We start from the raw sequence: 18816 nt of genomic DNA on the forward strand, positions 1-18816 counted from the left end.
CTAGAGCAAATTGGGACTCTTCGCAGTTCTGTTTATTTAGGGTCTCTTATCAGACGATTAATCTTGTCTATACCATATAAATGATATGGACTTTTCAGAGATATTTTAGAAAAATACGTAGGTATATGTAGGTGTTTTGTATCTATGTCATGGGCTATCGAGATCATTTATAGCTTGCCTTGTGTTAACCATGACCCGTATGCCACGCCGTGGACTTTATCGCAAGAGAAAACAATTTTGTGTTTCGATTTTGTCCTGTCATCTCACAGTGATGCAAGTGTATTTTAAGCTTTCTCCACGCCCAGAAAAATCATTCAATCATAGATAATGACCACCTAAACCAGTATGTCATTTTTGCATCAATTCTAGCTGTGCGGTGGAAGCATTCCTTCCACTCTAAATTAACCATTATAGGACCCTCAACTACAACACACTGCTTAAATTCCTGTCAATGACGTTAATGCAGCCGTTAGACGTATAGAACGTACACCTGAATAAGTTGCAGAGCGCAGACATAATTAATATATTGTCAGATATGGACCGTTTTCCGATGAATTTTGTTATTGTTGTGCATGAGTACCATCAATGCAGACGGAAAAAACTTTCCGCTATTTGTATTTTCCTGTGGTGCCGATTCCAAACTACTTATCGGTGCTACACTGCGTATTGTTTTGAACGAAACAACAGACAACTGTTGGTGGTTATTTAAGACCATGCCTGCATGTTATTCGTGCATGGATGGGATGTATTTCATATGAGGAATGGAATGGAATGAACACCTACTGATCGCTAGATTACTTTAACATAAAAAGGGGTATACGCAGTTTCTCAATCAAACACACGCATTAAATAGGATAAAAACCAGGGTGCCCACAGCCGGTAACATCAACGAACCGGAAATCCCATCCATTTTTCCAAGAGACCAACAAATTATGGGATGCATACATTTTTGATAAACGACGATAAATCTCAAAATTCAAAGAAATGCTGCAAACAAAATTAAACACTCAATTTTTCTTATATATTTACTTTAAAAACTGTTTTTTTACTGAACATTATCTTGTTATGCTACTGCGTATTGTTGGCGCTGCGTAGCCACTGCAAATTGATTTTTTACTTTTGGTTATAATAATAATCCGATCTGATTCGGATTCGGCAATCCGGTAGATATGGCCATTCCCTATGATTGTGCGTTTTTAATTTTCTCCTATATTCAAATTGTGGTTGCCACAGAATTAAGTCTTTTGTGTGGGCGGAAGGTGGTTGGGCGAAATTTTGAAACACACTAGTAGCAGTGAGCTCTCTACAGTGAGCAAAAAGAAATACACTTGTAACAGTGAGTTCTGCAGTGAAAAATTACAAATAGTTTTGTAACAGTGAGAGCTCTACAGTCAGGTCTAATAGTCTCTGAGATTTGTGGATGCCCCAGATTTTCGTCCTTTGCGGGGGCGGAAGGGGGTGTGGCGAAATTTTGAAACAAACTCGTCAAGGTCCGATATCAAAGCAGTGTAGATCACAATTTTGGCTGCTCTCGCTCTTATAGTCTCTGAGATCTAGGCGCTAATGTTTTGCGCTAAGCAAAGCCGGCTATGATACATGTGTGTTAGAGAGAGAGAGAGACAGGGCGAGAAAAAATGACATATGGCTATAACAATGATACGATCCAATTCAAATTCTGCAGTCTAGAAGATATGGTCATTCGCTACAATTCTGCGTTTTTTGTTTTTCTGTATCTGCCACAGATTTTTGCTCTTTGTGGAGGCGGAAGTGGGCGGGGCGAAGTTTTGAAATATACTTGTAACAGTGACATATCACAGAAGTCAGGATACAAAACGTCGTTGCTCTAGCTTCTATAGTCTTTGCGCACTATGGGCTGATAGAGACGGACGGACGGAAAGACAGACATGGCTCAATCGCCTCGGCTATTGATGCTGATCAAGAATATATATATACTTTATGGGGTCGGAAAGGATTCCTTCTGGACTTAACACACATCCATTTTCACCACAAATCTAATATACCCCAATACTCATTTTGAGTATCGGGTATAACAATACTCAGATCAGTAGGGTTTTCGTGCTGTCCAAGTTTGCGTAGGGGAGGGTTGCCCACAACTAGAGAGGGCCGCAACCGGCACAACTCCCTTAGTTTTTAAGACTTTTCTTAAAATTCTTAGAGTTTGCCACAAAGCTTTTAGTTTGTGCGAGTTGCACAACGATATCAACTATTTGTATTTTTGAAGTCAATTCTTGAAGATATCCAGTGCTTAAATAAAAACTTCCAAAGTAACAATCCCAATTCGACAAGACTGCTAGGTGATTTAATGTTGGCTATTAGCTCGCTGAAATCCAAAATTATACCTCCTGTTAGAAAAGATATGTCGTTTGGGTACAATTTTGAAACAAAAATAAAACAAATTAAGGTGAGAAAAATATATTACTGAAAATAATATCTGCATTATCTTCTGTTTATTATTATGATTCTGTTGTTGCGTTAATACATCTAATTTTTGTTGCCAGACACCTTTGATATATTGCGGTCGCGACTCTACATTTATACCCGATACTCAGTAAGAATGGCTCCCCTCCGCCAGAGGGCGAAAACATTGCACGACGAAGAGTATGTGAGAGAGATACTGAAAATGAGTAATCTCGTGGACGGCGCTGCGTAGCCACTATACGCAATACAGTCATATACGAACTCTGCAGATATGCGTTTTTAGTTTTTTCGCGTCTTTAAAATTGTGGATGCCACAGACTTTCGGTGTTAGTGGGGGTCGGGTCGAAATATTGAAATACCTTTGCAACAGTGCGATATCACAGAAGTCTGGATGAAAGAACAGGCAGACATAGGTACATCGACTCTGCTATTGATGCTCATCAAAAATGTATACACTTTATGGGGTCGGAAACGCTTCGTTCTGGACCTAACACACAGGTATTTTTTCGAATTTGCAACATTTGTCCTAAAGTTGTTTTCACAGCCATGGCCAAGTTTCGAAGTTGGGCGAGTTTTAGGCCAAGTCAATGTGGTCAAAAGCAAATTAAGCAATTTTCAACACTTACAGACGTTAAAGATTGATTTATTGTTAATGAAACAAGATACACGTATATGAAGTATATTTTTTTCTCAGAAACATTGATATGTATTTTATAGCATATATATTATGAAATAAAGAAACTCATTCCACACCACCCAAGAGGTAGAGTTTTTGATGCGTTTTTTTTAAAGTAGTGTCCCCAATGGGACACTAATCCCCTACATTTTCTTTGGGGGCCCCTTAATTTTTCTTTATGTATGTAAAGATATCAGAACTTCGAATATTCTGCCTGCAATGGGTAAGGCAGAAGGGGGTTCAGTAAGATTTAATTGTTTAATCATTTTCGCCAGACCCCATTTCTGGGTTCTTCCGGCATCCTCCAAAGCATAGCTTTTGCAATAAATAAATTAAAATTGGCTTAAATTCACTTGAAATTTTCTTACCGTAAGCATCGCTCAGATTTTCGGGAGGATTCACTGTTTCAATGATTGCGAACTGCTGAATCCCAATTATTAGCATTCAAAACGATCCGAATTTCTTCTTTAACCACGACAGTTCGGTTAACTAGTCGCAAGTCTCGGTTGGCATTGATGACTATTTAAATGAGGCTCTGGTCGAAGACTATGGAAGCACTCAGGGTGATGACAGCGATGCCGCGGACGGGCACACCTACTTATAATCCGTTTGTACAGAGCTAGGGTACAACTGTCTCAAGCAGCTTCTCCTTCCGAAAGAACCCGGCCTCATCGAGTTACGTGCCTATTGGCGATCAGGAGATCATGGAGCGCAAGAAAAGAACTACTACAAAGAACTACTCGACAAGCAGCTGCAGGCCATGCTGGATAGGAAAAAGGATCCGAGAGGTGAAACATAACTTGCGCCAAAGAATGGGCAGCGCGAATACATTCCATTCGAATGTATAGGAAAACCTCCTTCCCAAAGAGGGACTATATCAGTAACCGGCGGTCCCCATGCCAAAAAGACTGAAAGGATTCAATAAACATTACAAATAAACCAAAATTAAATTATACGTATTTTATTTTTATTTGTAATTAGGGCAATGTACATATATGGGAACGAGAACTGCCGTTGTCGTGTGGCGTTAATACCTTGGCAAATAAGTTTTTACCGTTTCCTTTTCGATGTGTGCATGCACCAATATGCTCAGCTCATATGTATGAAAGAGCGAGTAAGGTAAGAACAAAGTAGAAAAAAACCTAAAAAGTTTAAGCAATTTAAAAATTTTGTATCGGTCCAAAATCAGCTGATTTTTACCTTTAATCGATTTCAGCGGAGAAAAACCAGCTGAAAAACCATAGTTCAAGTGAACTTAAAACGAACTGAACCGCAAATTAACAGCGACATGTTATTGGTATGTTAATGTTAACTTAACTAAAATTCAATCTTTGTAGCCGTTCCCCCTTTGGATCGAGTTTGCGCATTTTATCAATTTCATCTATTAAACTTAACTTTTAAAGGGATATTTAAGAACAAATGGTAAAGAATTTTCAATTTTAATATTTTTTAAAATTCTCGCTCTCTTAAATCCTACTTCCGTGCATCATTTAGTCCAATGGATTGCATTTAAATCCTTGTCGCGAATGTGAATGCCACTTTCAAACTATTCGACTTTGGCGCTCAAGTTTGGCGGGACATCCCCTTTTTTTTGGGATTTGCGCTATATTTTGTGGGATATCCTCTCTTCGTGGCAACCATACTCCCTTACGTTGTCACTGTTGTTTTGTTTAAACCTTGTTTTAGACACAATAAATAAAAATTGTACTTAAAAGTAACTAATCTTGTAGAACATTTATACGTCAATGGTTTAAAATCATGTGGTCAAAGCTAAGGGTTTTAGTTCGTCTCGTCACTATTATTCAACGGACAAACGATTTTTCTCTTACCTTTTACATATAGACAACAACTAATAAGAGCGAGTATTTAAAACAAGCCAGTTAAGTAGAAAATGGATTGATTAATTGGATAAAATTATGTGGGCAGGGCTAAGGGTTCTATCTAGCTAGTAATATTCAACGGAATATCAAAAACGAGCAATATGTATGATAGAACTTGAATTCGGCAGTACATTTACGGTACACTTTTAAAATGAGACGGTATATTTTGGTATATTTCTGAGGGTCGGACAATAAGTCCGCGGTCACACTGATGTTAACTTAAAAATGGTAAATATGGTTTTTATTAAGAAATGAAAAATTAAATTATGCAAAATACTAATAATAAATTGAAGCAGGCCAGGTAAACTTCATCAAAAGACACCGCGCGGGCATATACCAGGTTCGACTCGGAGCAGCACGGGGAAAAGAGAAAGAAAATTCCGAACTTTGTACCCGCGCACATTCCCAGTAACCAGCAGCCGGCAGTAGGTAATTTTTAATTAATTGTTCGGACTGTTAAAACACAAAATACCTCTGCTATGCCATTTGGAAACATTTCGGGCTGATAACAAACGTAATCACATTTGTGAATTTTAGCGTTCCGCTCTTTGACAGACCAGCTAGTAAATGTTTCGTGGCTGACACCTGACACCCAGACCAGCAGCAACAGGTTCCAGGCCGACGAGTCAATATTTTGGGACCACTTTTAATCTACCATCGACCAGGTGAGCCATGCTGCAGCATCTTGCAAAATCATCAATCTGCAATTCACATTCACCTTGATGGCGTAACAAATGACGTCTCGGTATTGTCTGATTGGCTGAAACTATCGCAAGAGTAGACCCTAGATTAGGGCCCCAATTCAATAATCGTCTAGGTGCAAACTCCAACAATTGATAGGCCTTGGCTAAATATGTTTTACATAAAACAAAATCTGAACTCAAACTGTGTTTCAGAAATAAACCTTTTGGAATCACTATGGCAACCGTCGAAAAGGTGTCCACGGAGCGAAAGGCGAATCCGGCCAAATCTTTCATCACTGGCGGCTTCGGTGGGATCTGTAATGTTCTTTCTGGGCACCCGTTAGATACCATAAAGGTGAGCTATTTTAACTACTGCGAATAAGAACTAATTTGGAATATACTTTGTACTGCAGGTACGTTTGCAGACAATGCCGCGGCCGGCGCCGGGTGAGCAACCACTTTACAAAGGCACCTTTGACTGTGCTGCGAAAACCATAAAGAACGAAGGTGTTCGCGGGCTCTACAAGGGCATGTCAGCTCCGTTAACGGGTGTTGCACCTATTTTTGCCATGTGCTTTGCGGGCTATGCGTTGGGAAAACGTTTACAGCAACGGGGGGAGGACGCAAGGCTCACCTACTCACAAATTTTTGTCGCCGGTTCGTTTTCGGGGCTCTTCTCCACGCTGATTATGGCACCGGGAGAGAGAATCAAAGTCCTGCTTCAAACGCAACAGGGGCAGGGTGGCCAGCGTAAATATAATGGAATGATCGATTGCGCTGCGAAGCTTTATAAGGAAGGAGGACTGCGCAGTGTCTTCAAGGGCAGCTGCGCCACCATGCTCAGGGGTAAGTACAGCTCACTTTTATCATTTCTACTCTTGGCTGTGTGGTTACATTACATTACAATTATATTCAAGTTCGGAGTAAACTTAGAGCTAACTTAGAGTATGATTTAAATGGTTAAATCTCATTCGAAATCTCCAATTCGAGCGGCTCCGGGTGGGGCTGCTGATTCTGTTGCCTTAGCACAAATTGCAGCGTGTTGCGTTGCTTTGTAGGCTTGTGTGTTATTTTCCTGGGCGTAGCCTTCTTGAATTGCTCCTCCTGCAGCTCGACCTTCCGCCAGTGGGGCAGCGGCAGCCCCCTTGTTCCGATCCTGTTGTGACTTGGCGGCTGAAGGATTTGTATGTCGCCGCAATGGAGTTGCTTGCGGAGAACGTAGTAGACACTGCGTCCATTGTAGTTTGAGCAGCGGGGGACGAGACTCCTATCGGTCTCATAGGGGGCCTCGTGTCTGCACGAGAGGGGATCGCCATTTATGTCTTTTACACACCTCTTTACAATAGGCCCCCGTACCACATTGGTTAAGTATGGTTTCCAGTATTGCATCTGGCAGCTGCATTGCCACGGATTCTGATCGAGACGAATCACCCGGACAAGTGGCAGCCGAAAAAAACTCGTGGGCAGTGTTTTTAGCTGATTTCCTTGCAGCTGGACTTCCTCAAGCCTCTGCTGGTCGTCCAGCAACCCATGGGGTATATTTGTAAGATTGTTATGGCTCAAGCTGAGAAACTTCAGTCGCTTCACGCCCATTAATGCATCCATGGACAGTTCTGAAACGCCACACTGACTAATGTCCAGTTCCCTGAGGTGTTCCATGCCTGCAAATACATCAAACTGTATGCTGTGGATTTTCCCACGCAGCTTAAGAAACTCCAGGCTATAAAGACCCTGTAAATTAAGGTTCGAGTTAAAAGCTGTTACGAAACTATTTTAAAGAGCCTTGCTGACCTTAAACACTCCCTGTTCTAGCGTTTCGGTGGAAACATTGCCAAGTATTAGAGTGCGTAGTTCGTTAAGGGAATCAAATTGTCCATAAATGAACCAAGTGCGCAGATCCAAAGCCGCCTGATCGCTGCCCATTTGAAGTTCCCTCGTATCGTTCATCACCCAAAACGTGCCAGGAAGGATGTATCTAACAGGATTACTGCGCAGATCTGCCTTCTGCAACTTTGGCAAGGGCGGAAAACTTAATTCACTTAGGCGCTCCAGTCGATTATCAGCTAAATTGAGTGTCTCCAGCTGGAGTAAGCCAGCCAGACCCAGATAATGCAATCGCCTTAAGGCGTTGTGGGCTAAGGAGAGACTCTTCAGGTGCAGAGCTCCCGAGAAAGCGAACGGGGGCAACTCCTCAATGCTATTCCTCTCCAGATTGAGGTCCCTCAGTTGGGTTAGTCCATCGAACATTTGCCAGTGCAGTTTGTCCAGCTTACAGCCCACAATGCGCAGCACTTCTAGTCTGCCCCATCCAAAAAAGCTGGGCATCCTGGTCTGCTTCAGTCGTTGCATGTGCTGTTCATAGGTGACAATATCAGAGGCGGCATCCTCAAATTGCAGTGGGTACTTGGTGGAGTATTCGCTGGGTGGAAGGAGCTCACTCGGCGGCTTATACTCATAGTCCTCACTGGGTAGTTTGGAGAACTTTGGACGTTGCAGCCGATCGCTGGCCTGCAACCTGATATGCTCAAAGTTGGCATGCTGCAAGAACTCCAGCGGATCATCGATGATTAGAGTGGCTCCGGTTCCACGGATTTCGAGAGTTCTTAGCTGATTGAGTGGCCGTAAGCTGCTGGTGTTTACTGCGAAATGAATTATAAATTACTGGTATACCTATCCGAATAAAAAGTCGTTACACACCTGCCAGTTGGTTTTCCACGTTGCCCGTGTAGAGCAAAATCAAGGCCTGCAAATCCGTTGGCAAGTAATCCCGAAGCTGCTGCCACTCCTCTTGCGACTGTACCAGGCACGTCGCCAGTTTTGTGTGTGTGGGCTGCTGCAGGAAGCTATCATCACCATAGTCCCTGGCCATGTGATTGACCCAACGAGCAATGGGCAGCTCGTTGAATGCTTCCAACTGACAGACGCATTTGCCTGGGCAAGTGAGAACTTCTAGGTCCGGCTCGGACTCAGGCCGTAGAACATTGCCCAGCGCAGATCCATGTATCGGCTATGTTTAGGCATAGATACCAGTATACCAGTGTTCTCAACATACAGCCCGAATGCAGTAACTTACCTTCGTCACCATTAGAAAGATCAGCAGCATCTTGCACCCTATCGCACCATTTGACGAGCCCTGGACGATCCCCCTCATCTTCATTCTGGCGTCACGCTTTATTCGACGAATGCCATTAATAAACTAAAACGAGACCGCAGCGCAACTGCCACATGCCTGAACAATTACTGAGAGATGAAGGCGGTTCCCATTTGAACTCGAAGTATTGTTTTCATATTATTCGTCGTCTCTGCTTTAAAGGAAGTCGCCGATAAGAACATCCTCTGCTTGGATAAGAAACAAAATAAGAAAAACATGAATTGTATAACGTGTGCATGTGTAGCACTCGTATATCGAGATATTCGTTTATATGTATGTAAATTGATGGTATGAGCATTTGGGCGAGAAAGTCCATCGGGCACAGATAAAGCGCAACTAGTTCGACTGATGCAAAGTGAAACGCGCCAGGTGCACACTCAATTTTGCACAGTGCCCGAGGTCCTGACGCCTTGGATGCCTCTGATGCCTGATGACTTATGCTCTGTGGAAGATTTAGAACAATCTCCTCCACCTCCTCTCTGTATTTGTCTGGAATAACACTATTATATGGGCACTCTTTAGCGCAGATGCTGATCAAAGTTTTCTGTACTTATGTACTGCTCGTACTGCTGTGACAATTGCAACGATTGATTGTATTATATTGATAGTATCACTTAAGTATGTACATGTTATTCATTTATAAGAAATATTGACACAAGCTCATTGCTAGATGGATCCGATAATTAGGAATTCAAGACATTGGTCAAAATACTTAGACTTGCCACTTACCAACGGCTCAAAAATTTAAAAAATACTTGTATTATTGTGTAAGTACATCAAATCATTAGTAGATTCGATTTTAAAAGTTAGATAATTTTCGCACGTTTAATTTAATGAATAATACATCAAAACAAAACCATGTTTTTAGATTTACCCGCCAACGGACTATACTTCCTGGTATATGAGTATATACAGGATGTGGTCAAGGCAAAATCGGAAACAGGCCAGATTAATACTGCCTCAACCATTTTTGCTGGCGGCGCTGCTGGGATGGCGTACTGGATTTTGGGCATGCCCGCTGATGTCCTAAAGAGTCGCCTGCAGTCCGGTGAGTACTTTTGACCAAAAACTGCTTTCCGTTGCGGGGAAGTAGCTAAGTACGTTTATTCTTATATTACAGCCCCTGAGGGTACTTACAAACATGGCGTTCGCAGTGTATTCAAGGACCTGATTGTCAAGGATGGTCCACTGGCCTTGTACCGAGGCGTTACGCCCATTATGATTCGCGCATTCCCAGCCAATGCGGCCTGTTTCTTCGGTATTGAGCTGGCGAACAAATTTTTCAATGCCGTGGCACCACAGTTCTAAATGCAAACAGTTTGTTTTCTCTCTTGAGAACGTCATGAATATAAAAATGTTCAGTTAAGTCATAAAGTTATGTTAAATAAATGCATTTTTTGATATGAAACGATTAAATAATAATAACCGGAGTTTGTACTTTTATAATGTCAGTGTAATCAATGTAAATGTTACGATATAAAATGTAAATGTGTCTACATTCATATGTAATTACAAAAGCAATTCCGCCCTTGTAGAGGGTTCCCGTGATCTGTCCCGTCCGAGTGTCTTAGGTTTCTGCAGTTATCTGAAAAACGAAAAATTGCCCAGAGTCAACCTTAGTACCAATTTTGGGGTTAATTAAGAGCTATAAGTTGGGGCTATGGCCCCTTTAAACGTGTCTTTTGCGACACCATGGAAATACGAGTACTAATAGTAATCTCGATTAGCGTAAATAGACTATGTGATACAGACATTTCCGTCTATATAGAAACTATAATGTAATTTTTGATTTAATTAAAAGGAAAGAATAGATATACAAGAAAATTTAAAAATAATAAAAACAACAAAATTATTTTCCGCGGCTTTACTACAATTTTTTGAACTAGTAATACAGAGTTTTTTTTCTCAGGAAATGATTAGGAAAAGAGCTAACAAAATGGGACAATTAAAAACTGGAGCTATGAAATCTGAAAACGTTTCATACGATAACAATATACACATCTGGGCGTTAACATTGATATGGGCATTTCCATGAAAAAGTCCACCAAGGCCAAAAAATCCCGATATTATTCTCTAAAAATGTTGAAACTCGACCTTAGCACCAATTATAGGGTTAGTCAAGACCTACTTTATAATAGGAAAACCATTTGGAAAACCCGTCTTATTTTGATCTTTTTAAAAATTGTAAACTGTACGATTGTCCCGTTCGACATCTGGGAAACAGCCATATCATAAAAAAAGGAAACAGATAGGCGAATAAAAAATTCATTGAAAATCGAACGAGACATGATATGACCGGACGGAATGGGCTAACAGCTGGGTCTTAACAGCTTAACCAAGTCCAGGTCCGCCGTCTGTACTCAACTTTTGTTACATGAACTTCATCCCATTTGACTTGATTGTAAAGAACAGTTGCCGATGGAAAATTATATTTTATGCAAGCAGCGGGTACTACCTTGTACATATATTATTGCGATATTCTTGACATTCTTGTTAATTGATTCGGTTGACGAACATTACATCCCCCATTACATGTTACTCAGTTTTTCAAAAACTGATCTGATCTAATAAATGTTAGATAACCACAGCGCTTGATGGGCTTGATGTAACAGCGCGGCAATTAATACTATTTATGAGGTGGTTTTGATTGTTGTGCGATTGTTATTGTGTGAAATATTTAAGTGTTCTTTCTACTTTACAGATCTACCCGCTAATGGGCTATATTTTCTCAGCTACGAGATACTGACCTCTGAGTACAAGCGACGATATGACAGACCCAACGTGGATCTATTTCCGGCCATCTTAGCCGGTGGAATGGCGGGCATTTTCTATTGGATCGGGGGAATGCCAGCCGATGTGCTTAAGAGTCGATTGCAGTCAGGTTAGTTAAGCTCACCTTCGAATGCTGACCAAATCTTACCCAAAACCTTAACCGAAGCTCCTGAGGGGACATACAAGCATGGGATACGAAGCGTTTTCATGGATCTCATGAAAAATGACGGTCTACTGGCGCTGTACAGAGGAATTACCCCGGTAATGTTGCGCGCCTTTCCAGCGAATGCTGCCACCTTCTTTGGTATCGAGCTGGCCAATGCCTTTTTTCGTATTGTGGCCCCAGACTTTTAGAACATTAGCTAATGCTTTAGGCCAGCCAGTATTAAAAAATATATCAATTTATAGAGCGTTTTAATAAAGTATACAAAACAAATGAAAAAATTGAATAATACAAATTTGTTCATAAAAGCTAATACAAAATATCTGTTTTAATTAACGATTTATAAAAAAGGTTTAATTGCACCGCCTAAAATCAAAATCAAAATCAAAATCAAAAGCGATTGCAAATATCTGAGGCGAGGCTGTTGGTTGGGACTTTAATGACTTCGACTCTCCTGGAGTGCTATGTTACTTGATCCCCCTCTCGCTCTTGCTTCTCTTCTTCTTTACAATTTTAAGTGCTAAGTTTTTGTTGAAAAAAGGCGCTTAAAATAAAAAATATTTAGCTTTATCAAAAGGACAGAAATGTATTGTTTCCGCCTTATTAAGCTATTTTACGGTCATGATTGTCGAAATTAAATAGCTGTCGCTTCATGTTCTCATTTTTGGATATAGTATACGGGGACAGCAGCATGGGCAACACATTAAGCGACTTTAGTTCGGGGAGACGAATATTGAGTACATTTTGATTGGGCTGTTGCTGTTCCGATTGATTGCTCCAAACGGGATCGATCCAAAAAGGTAATTTCTGTCAAGAGTAATTTGAGAATACAAATATAACCAATGCAAGAATTTAGGGCATCATCTCTTACCTCTGGGGGGTGCGCATCAGGATTGGCTGACTCATAGATGGAGCCCATCGACGTTCCAGTACAGCTAACCAAATCATATAGATCGCCAGATGCATTTACCGAGTGCTGCACAGCGGAGGGTTGTAGTGGATGCTGCATCTGCTGAGGATAGAAACTAGCCTGACGGCGATGCCATAGCTTTCCCGACGAATGCGCGTGCGGAGTGCCGGGCATTATGGCAGTGCTAGATGTAATGTTGGTCAAGTCTCCGGCTCCAAGACTACCGTTCAGCTCTCCAGATGAGTTGAACGAACTGTTGAACAGCTGGAGGGACGTGTTTAGGGAGTTCTCCTTGTTGCAGCAGCTGTTGCACAAGCTAAGGTTTCCCGCACTCGACCCAAAACTATTCAGCAACGAGGAGTTCGCACTCGGTGGAGAGCACTTGGTGTTATACTGCTCCTGGTAGTTCTGGAAGCTGTTAACCTGCGGCTTGAAGGACGCATTGGATGCACCTACCACACTGTTCGCATATTCAGTTTTTCGGGTTTTGTGCGGCGGCGGCGCCTGAGCAGGTGGTGGACGATTGTGTTCGCCCAGGGGAGTACGGTAGGGGCGCTGCGCCTTGTGCTTCGCATAGGGCAACTTCAGGGAGCCGAACAAATGCTGGTGACTGACACCCGAACTGATACGCACTGTAGACGGAATGAGGGAGGTACAGAAGGTGAGGTGGAGCACGAGTAGGTCAGTTCATATTTCCAACTCTTTTCTACTTACACTCGCAGTTCACATTCAGTGACACATCGCTCCTTTCCTGCGTGGGTCCCTTGTTAATCGTAAAGAGATCCTCATGCGCGGCAACCACCGAATATAAGTTGGGAAATCCATACTCAAAGGTTGTGCTGAGCCCACAGTCCAGTCCGCTCTTGATCTCGTACAGATACATGCTGGGCCGTTGTTCCAGCATTCGGACTATCGAGATCAGAAACCTCATAAAGCTGGTAAGGCGAACGCACTGCTGATCGCTTTCCTCGTAGATCTGGGAAGACGGCATGGTCAATGGGCTAAAAGCTCTAGCCAATAGTTGTACAAAGGATGGAGTACAGTACTCACCTCGATGGTGTGTCGCATGGCAAGCAAAGCCGTCTCTGTAAGCTGGATCGTGTGTTTTGCGTTGAATTCGCTAATGAATTGAGCTTTAGGGAAAGGCTCGGGGGCAAGTGATGCTAACGAGCTGGCAGATTGAACTGTAGCTGATGGCGCTGCACACTCTTGCTGCAGTAGATGCTTACAGGCCCGATAACACAGCTGGCGGAATTCTAGATCATCATTGTGACAAATCAGCCAGGTGGCGTGGTCCTTGTGCTGTACCTCCACATAGGGCAACAGCTCGATGGCTGTGGCTATATCCGATACACCCAAGGTCTGTGGCTGCATCTGGTAGCCATACTTCTTCTTGTGCAACTTCAGCACCTGCTCCAGTCTCATGCAGTTCGTGGAGTTGCCAGTGACATTCCGTATGAGGTCCTCGCACTGCTCTGCAAACACACGCCTGGCCACCTTTGGCGAGAGGAGGATTTTCTTGTCCTCATCACCGGTCAACTCCATTTCAACCACACCATGAATGGCGTCCATGAGGTCGGCCAGCTTCAGGAACCCGTAGTCGCTGAGACGACACTGGTATGCGAAGTGATAGTGATACGAACGTACGAACTTTTGAAACAGTATTGTGTACTGGAGGGAGTTCTGGAAGAGCTCCACCATTTCCCCCGCAAAAACGCAGGTTTTTTCGAGCTCGCTGTTTGTCTGCTTGCGCTTCGGCATTGAAATGAGTATGTCCTTTCCCTGCTGCACGGTGCTCAAGACCACAATATTGGAGTTGACCAGGCCATCCAGAATGTCCACAATGTTGCACACTCCATAGTCAGTTACGTCAAAATTCCGACTCTGGGTCTGAGCAAAAATGCCCGGTAGTTGGGAAAGCAGAACCGAGTTATTACCATGCGCTCGTAGGACCCGCAGCAGGTCGGACGTGAATCTACGTATCTGAGTGCGATGAGTTAGAGTGATCTGGCGATTCTCTCCGTCACCCATTATCTGGACCACGGAGGACAGAGCCTCAAAGAGCTCAATGAGCTTGGTGTAGCCATAGTCTGCCACTCGACATTGCTTGCCAAAATGATTGTGATATGCCGGGATAAAGCGATTGAACTTCATCGTCGACTTTGGCGACATCTTTACCAGTTCGATTACCTCGCGCGAAATCTGATAGAGCGGATCAGCGACAGAGTTCTTAAAGTAGCTGCCGCCCGAGAGATTCGAACGGTCGCTGCCATTTAAACTACTCGAATTCGAGCCGCAGGAGGTGGCTCCAATCGAGGACGTCATCTCTTTGTTCAGCTCCAACCAGCCGAGAATCTTAATGCCGAAGTTATTCACCTGTATCTGTATGCCCTGGACACAGCAGACCAAGTGCTCCAGGTTGACACCGCTTTCGTTGGCCATAATCGACACCTTCAACTGTCCCTCAATACAGTGAAGGAGAGTGGCCACGGGTATGTCACCTGGATGATGCTTGAGCAGCGGATAAATGAGCTTCTGGATCTCTGAGATGGTCATAAACACGTTGGGCAGCGGCTCAATATCCTGCTCTGCCCATCCCTTGTGCTGCTCCTTCTTGAAGTGAACGGTGCAATAAGGGACACTGTGCTGCAGTCCCTCCATTAGAGGTGAGCTCTCCAATGTGTTTACGAGCTCTGGCTGTAGACTAATAAACTTATCCTCGTTGTTATCCGAGTTGATGGTACAGATGTCCTGCATTTTGTACAAATCCAGAACACTGATTGAGGTTTTAAAACGCGACTGGAAAAGCTCTCGGAACTTATACATCGGCAGTGTATAGTACGGAACATCCTGGGGAAGAGAAAAAGAGAAGCACAAAATGGTAAGACAGAAAACACAACTGAAATGAATATGAATACAAGTTTTCGAGTATACGAGTATGCGAGTATCCGAGTATGTGGAAATCTAAGTTGCTCGTACCTTCAGCAGTCCAGCGACCTGGCAACGCAACGTGTTGACCTCGGTCAGAGAAGAGTCGCGTGTGTAGCTGACCAGCATGCGCTTGTGCCCAATCTTCTTTCGATGCAAATTGGACACGACCTGTTTGGCAAACTTGGGAGAGGGAATTTCAAAAATAGTTTAACAATTCGGGGAGATCAGACAGTGGGGCGCTCACATAAAGATCCGGCACAGTGACCTTGGCATAGGAGCTGCCCTCAAAGATCAGCGACACCACCGGCGTGATGGGCTTCAGTTGGTTCATAAGGAAGTTGCGCAGACTTGACTCATCCAGTGAGTAGTCTAGATTGGTAATTTGCAGAGTGACTGCATCACTGGGATCGGTAATGGTGGCGTAGGTCTGACCAGACCCCTCCCCAATGCTGCTGGCTTGGTCCGTGGCAACACTGCTGCTGACTGAGGCGCTTATAGCGGGGGGAGCTGCCGTCGGGGCCATGGGCAGGGGGAGAGGGCACATGCTGTTTGGCTGATAGACGGAGTCGTATGACTGATACGTCTGGGAGCCACGGGTCAAGCTCAAGGTGGCCGCCACAACCTGTTGTTGCTGCTGTGGATGGTTGTGCAGCAACGGATGACCGGTTACGGCGGCAACAGCCGCTGCAGCCGCGCAGGAGCGACTGTGATTGTACGGCATATAGCGATTTCGGTTGAAGCAGGAAGCGCTACCATTCATATGAGCATGCTGGCACACATCCAACTGGGTCGGCATAGGCGTGGACGGAATACTGGCGTACTTTCCTGGCAGCATTCCTGGTGGCTGCATGTACCCGGCCAATCCGTTGCTGTTGTAGTAGCGCAATCCCCCCGCTAGACAGGCTCCGGCATTGCTGAAATCCGCACAAAGTACGCCCGGTGCCTGTGCCTGTGCCTGTGCCTGTACCTGGCTCTGTGCCTGCGACTGCGCCTGTGCATAGAAAGCAGTCGGTAGTTTTCCAGCCCTGTCACACGACCAACTATTTGGTTGAAAAAGATAATACCAAACGTATTTACCATAGTAATCTAATTAATACATATGCATATGCACATCAGACGTTTCTTAGAATTCAATATAATCGGAATGCAAATTATTGTTACTGATTACTCTAAAATTTATTGCATACATATGTACATTTGTATGTATGTATGTATGTATGTACCTATACAAACGTTCGCCCATGTCGGTGAAAGCAATTGCGCTGCCGGTCGGTTTTATGCTGTCCCCAGTGGTTCACGTGCTGATATCGGTGCTTGGCACGCCTCTGGTAAACCGGGTACGTCTGCGGTTTACCTGGAATGCATACAATTAGAGAAAAACCCACGAACGGAATAGTTTGAGATTCATCTTAAATTATTGTATGCATTTTGGTTTATAATAATATTCTGACGATGGAATAACAACATTTAAATTGTGTTATTCATTTGTTTCATGCCTTTGCGCGGGGTGTGGGGGGTCCAATAAAACTGTTAAAATGAAATGATTTTCATTCGCATATCAATTAAATAAATGGAATTAAAATGAAAAATAGGCTGCTCCACTGTTGTTGATAGTGTCATGTCAGCACACGCTGAAAGAGAGAGGTGCAGGTAAAGAAGGAGAACGAGAACGAGAAGGAGAAGGGGAGGGAGGGAGAGAGACGGCACTCAACAGCTTCCCGCGCAAAACAGTTTCAAGGCATGATTTTCGTTTCGTTGTTGTTTTGCTCACCTAACTGTCCAATAGGACAGTTAGTTGCACAGTGGGATCAAATGTAAGGGTAAAGAATAACATATGTACATAATTGTCTAGTATGCATTTTATTAAAGGGCTATTATCCAAGGGCTTGGTTATTACTTAGAAAAGTTTCTATGTTTTAATTTTGTTTATTAATTTTCATTTCAGAGCAGTGTCGTGTCGAGTATTTCGCTGCACCGATGCTTTCATTTCTCCCATACCCTACCCTTCACTTTTCAAAATACTCACTTGTGCCACTGAAATGCTCAAAATATAGACTTTCCTCCGCTTGAAATCAATAATTATGATTTCCGTTTAAGTAAGTTTAGGAGTGTTCTTCGAGCACCGCAACAATTGCAGTTAAGAGCCGATAAAAAATTATTAACAACAAAATCAATTTCACAGTATTGTAGATAAGAAAATCAATTAATTGACAAATACAAATAAAAAGGTCTCGTTAAATTGAATCGGTTGCTTAATGAGAAGATCGTTAACTTTAAATAAAAGAATTTATACTCGGATAAAAGAGGTAATAAAGAAAACAAAAATGTGCGAAATATAATAAACCGCGTGTTCTTTCGCCGGGCACCATACAAATTCAATTAAAACACAGAGGGACAAACAAATATTCGCTTGCGATCACTTGGACATCTGAGGCGACTGGAAATGGTTTGGCGCGGCTTTATCGCCATCATCGATTTGCTGATGAGTGGAGTGGCTGAGCGGCGTCACGTGTGGAGAACGAGAGAGAGGTGCCTGGAGGCTGGAAGGTGTCAAGCCGCTTAGAGTTGCCAGACGGGGCAGGGAGCGTCCCCTGGCGCTGGTGGAAAACCTTGAACTGATGCACTAGCCTGACTCTTTTCGGCGTGGTCAGTGACGGTAAAGGGAAGCTGTACAAGAAACATATTTATGTAAGTGCGGAAGTTGGGCGTCGAAATCCCTTCACTTCCTCTTGCAACGCTCTAGATTTGCGTCATACACTGTTAAGATATGTATCATCAATGCACTTTCATTACAGAACACGGTCGCAACGCATTCGATTTGCATTAATGGTGGGTTCCAACCGCAGCCGCAGCCGTCCGGTGGTATGTACATACATACATACATACATATGATACAGAATAGCACGGAAGACTATAGTAATGTTCGGGATTTGCTTAAATTTGAATAAATACAGTAACCTATAAATTAATAATAATAAAAAGGTAAATGTGTCCAAATGAAAGTTGAATACATGCTAATGGATTACCTAACCCATAATTAAACGCAATCAAATCTGAGCAAACTCATTGTGGTGTGGGCGTTTCTCTACACAAAGTACAATTACTTATCCATACATACATACATATGTAAATGTACATATCTATAATTTTTGTTCTCGAAACAATTTGTCAGCTATTTTATTTATGTGCGGTGCGTATATGTACATACATA

The 18816-nt window shown here is 43.0% G+C and overlaps 3 protein-coding genes and 2 long non-coding RNA genes across 9 annotated transcripts; 2 read left to right on the forward strand and 3 right to left on the reverse strand.

Moving 5' to 3' along the window:
- Positions 1-4060: 4060 nt before the first annotated feature.
- On the reverse strand, positions 4061-4370 carry LOC117189049. The gene is made up of 2 exons (XR_004473104.1): positions 4316-4370; positions 4061-4257 (listed from the first exon to the last, which is right to left on the reverse strand). It is a non-coding gene; the product is annotated as an uncharacterized LOC117189049 (long non-coding RNA).
- A 755-nt stretch (positions 4371-5125) lies between these two features.
- Positions 5126-12043, forward strand: LOC108162429 (congested-like trachea protein). 5 transcript variants are annotated; one of them, XM_033394201.1, is made up of 7 exons: positions 5126-5223; positions 5292-5424; positions 5533-5660; positions 5892-6033; positions 6092-6524; positions 11531-11710; positions 11768-12043. In XM_033394201.1, exons 4-7 carry the CDS (start codon positions 5914-5916, stop codon positions 11953-11955), a joined length of 921 nt encoding a protein of 306 aa, XP_033250092.1. In that variant the 5' UTR covers positions 5126-5223; positions 5292-5424; positions 5533-5660; positions 5892-5913; the 3' UTR covers positions 11956-12043. The 5 variants fall into 5 exon arrangements, with proteins under 5 accessions (XP_033250092.1, XP_033250093.1, XP_017152651.1 ...); XM_017297162.2 differs by lacking the exons at positions 11531-11710; positions 11768-12043 and adding exons at positions 9698-9877; positions 9950-10259 and having other exon boundaries at positions 5130-5223; XM_033394200.1 differs by lacking the exons at positions 11531-11710; positions 11768-12043 and adding exons at positions 9698-9877; positions 9950-10259 and having other exon boundaries at positions 5130-5223; positions 5292-5420.
- LOC108162428 (platelet glycoprotein V-like) lies at positions 6564-8910 on the reverse strand. Its single transcript, XM_017297160.2, has 4 exons — positions 8752-8910; positions 8376-8685; positions 7470-8317; positions 6564-7409 (listed from the first exon to the last, which is right to left on the reverse strand). The coding sequence occupies exons 1-4, from the start codon at positions 8833-8835 to the stop codon at positions 6639-6641; spliced, it is 2013 nt and encodes a 670-aa protein (XP_017152649.1). The 5' UTR covers positions 8836-8910; the 3' UTR covers positions 6564-6638.
- LOC108162425 (meiosis regulator and mRNA stability factor 1) lies at positions 11999-17719 on the reverse strand. Its single transcript, XM_017297152.2, has 8 exons — positions 17632-17719; positions 16829-16959; positions 15850-16645; positions 15654-15785; positions 13725-15524; positions 13389-13650; positions 12636-13306; positions 11999-12571 (listed from the first exon to the last, which is right to left on the reverse strand). The coding sequence occupies exons 2-8, from the start codon at positions 16846-16848 to the stop codon at positions 12368-12370; spliced, it is 3885 nt and encodes a 1294-aa protein (XP_017152641.1). The 5' UTR covers positions 16849-16959; positions 17632-17719; the 3' UTR covers positions 11999-12367.
- On the forward strand, positions 17376-18662 carry LOC117189144. Its single transcript, XR_004473212.1, has 3 exons — positions 17376-17419; positions 17551-18293; positions 18401-18662. It is a non-coding gene; the product is annotated as an uncharacterized LOC117189144 (long non-coding RNA).
- The last annotated feature ends 154 nt before the right edge of the window (positions 18663-18816 follow it).

This window comes from Drosophila miranda, chromosome 4, assembly GCF_003369915.1.
Source record: "Drosophila miranda strain MSH22 chromosome 4, D.miranda_PacBio2.1, whole genome shotgun sequence".
Classification (NCBI taxonomy): Eukaryota; Metazoa; Arthropoda; class Insecta; order Diptera; family Drosophilidae; genus Drosophila; species Drosophila miranda.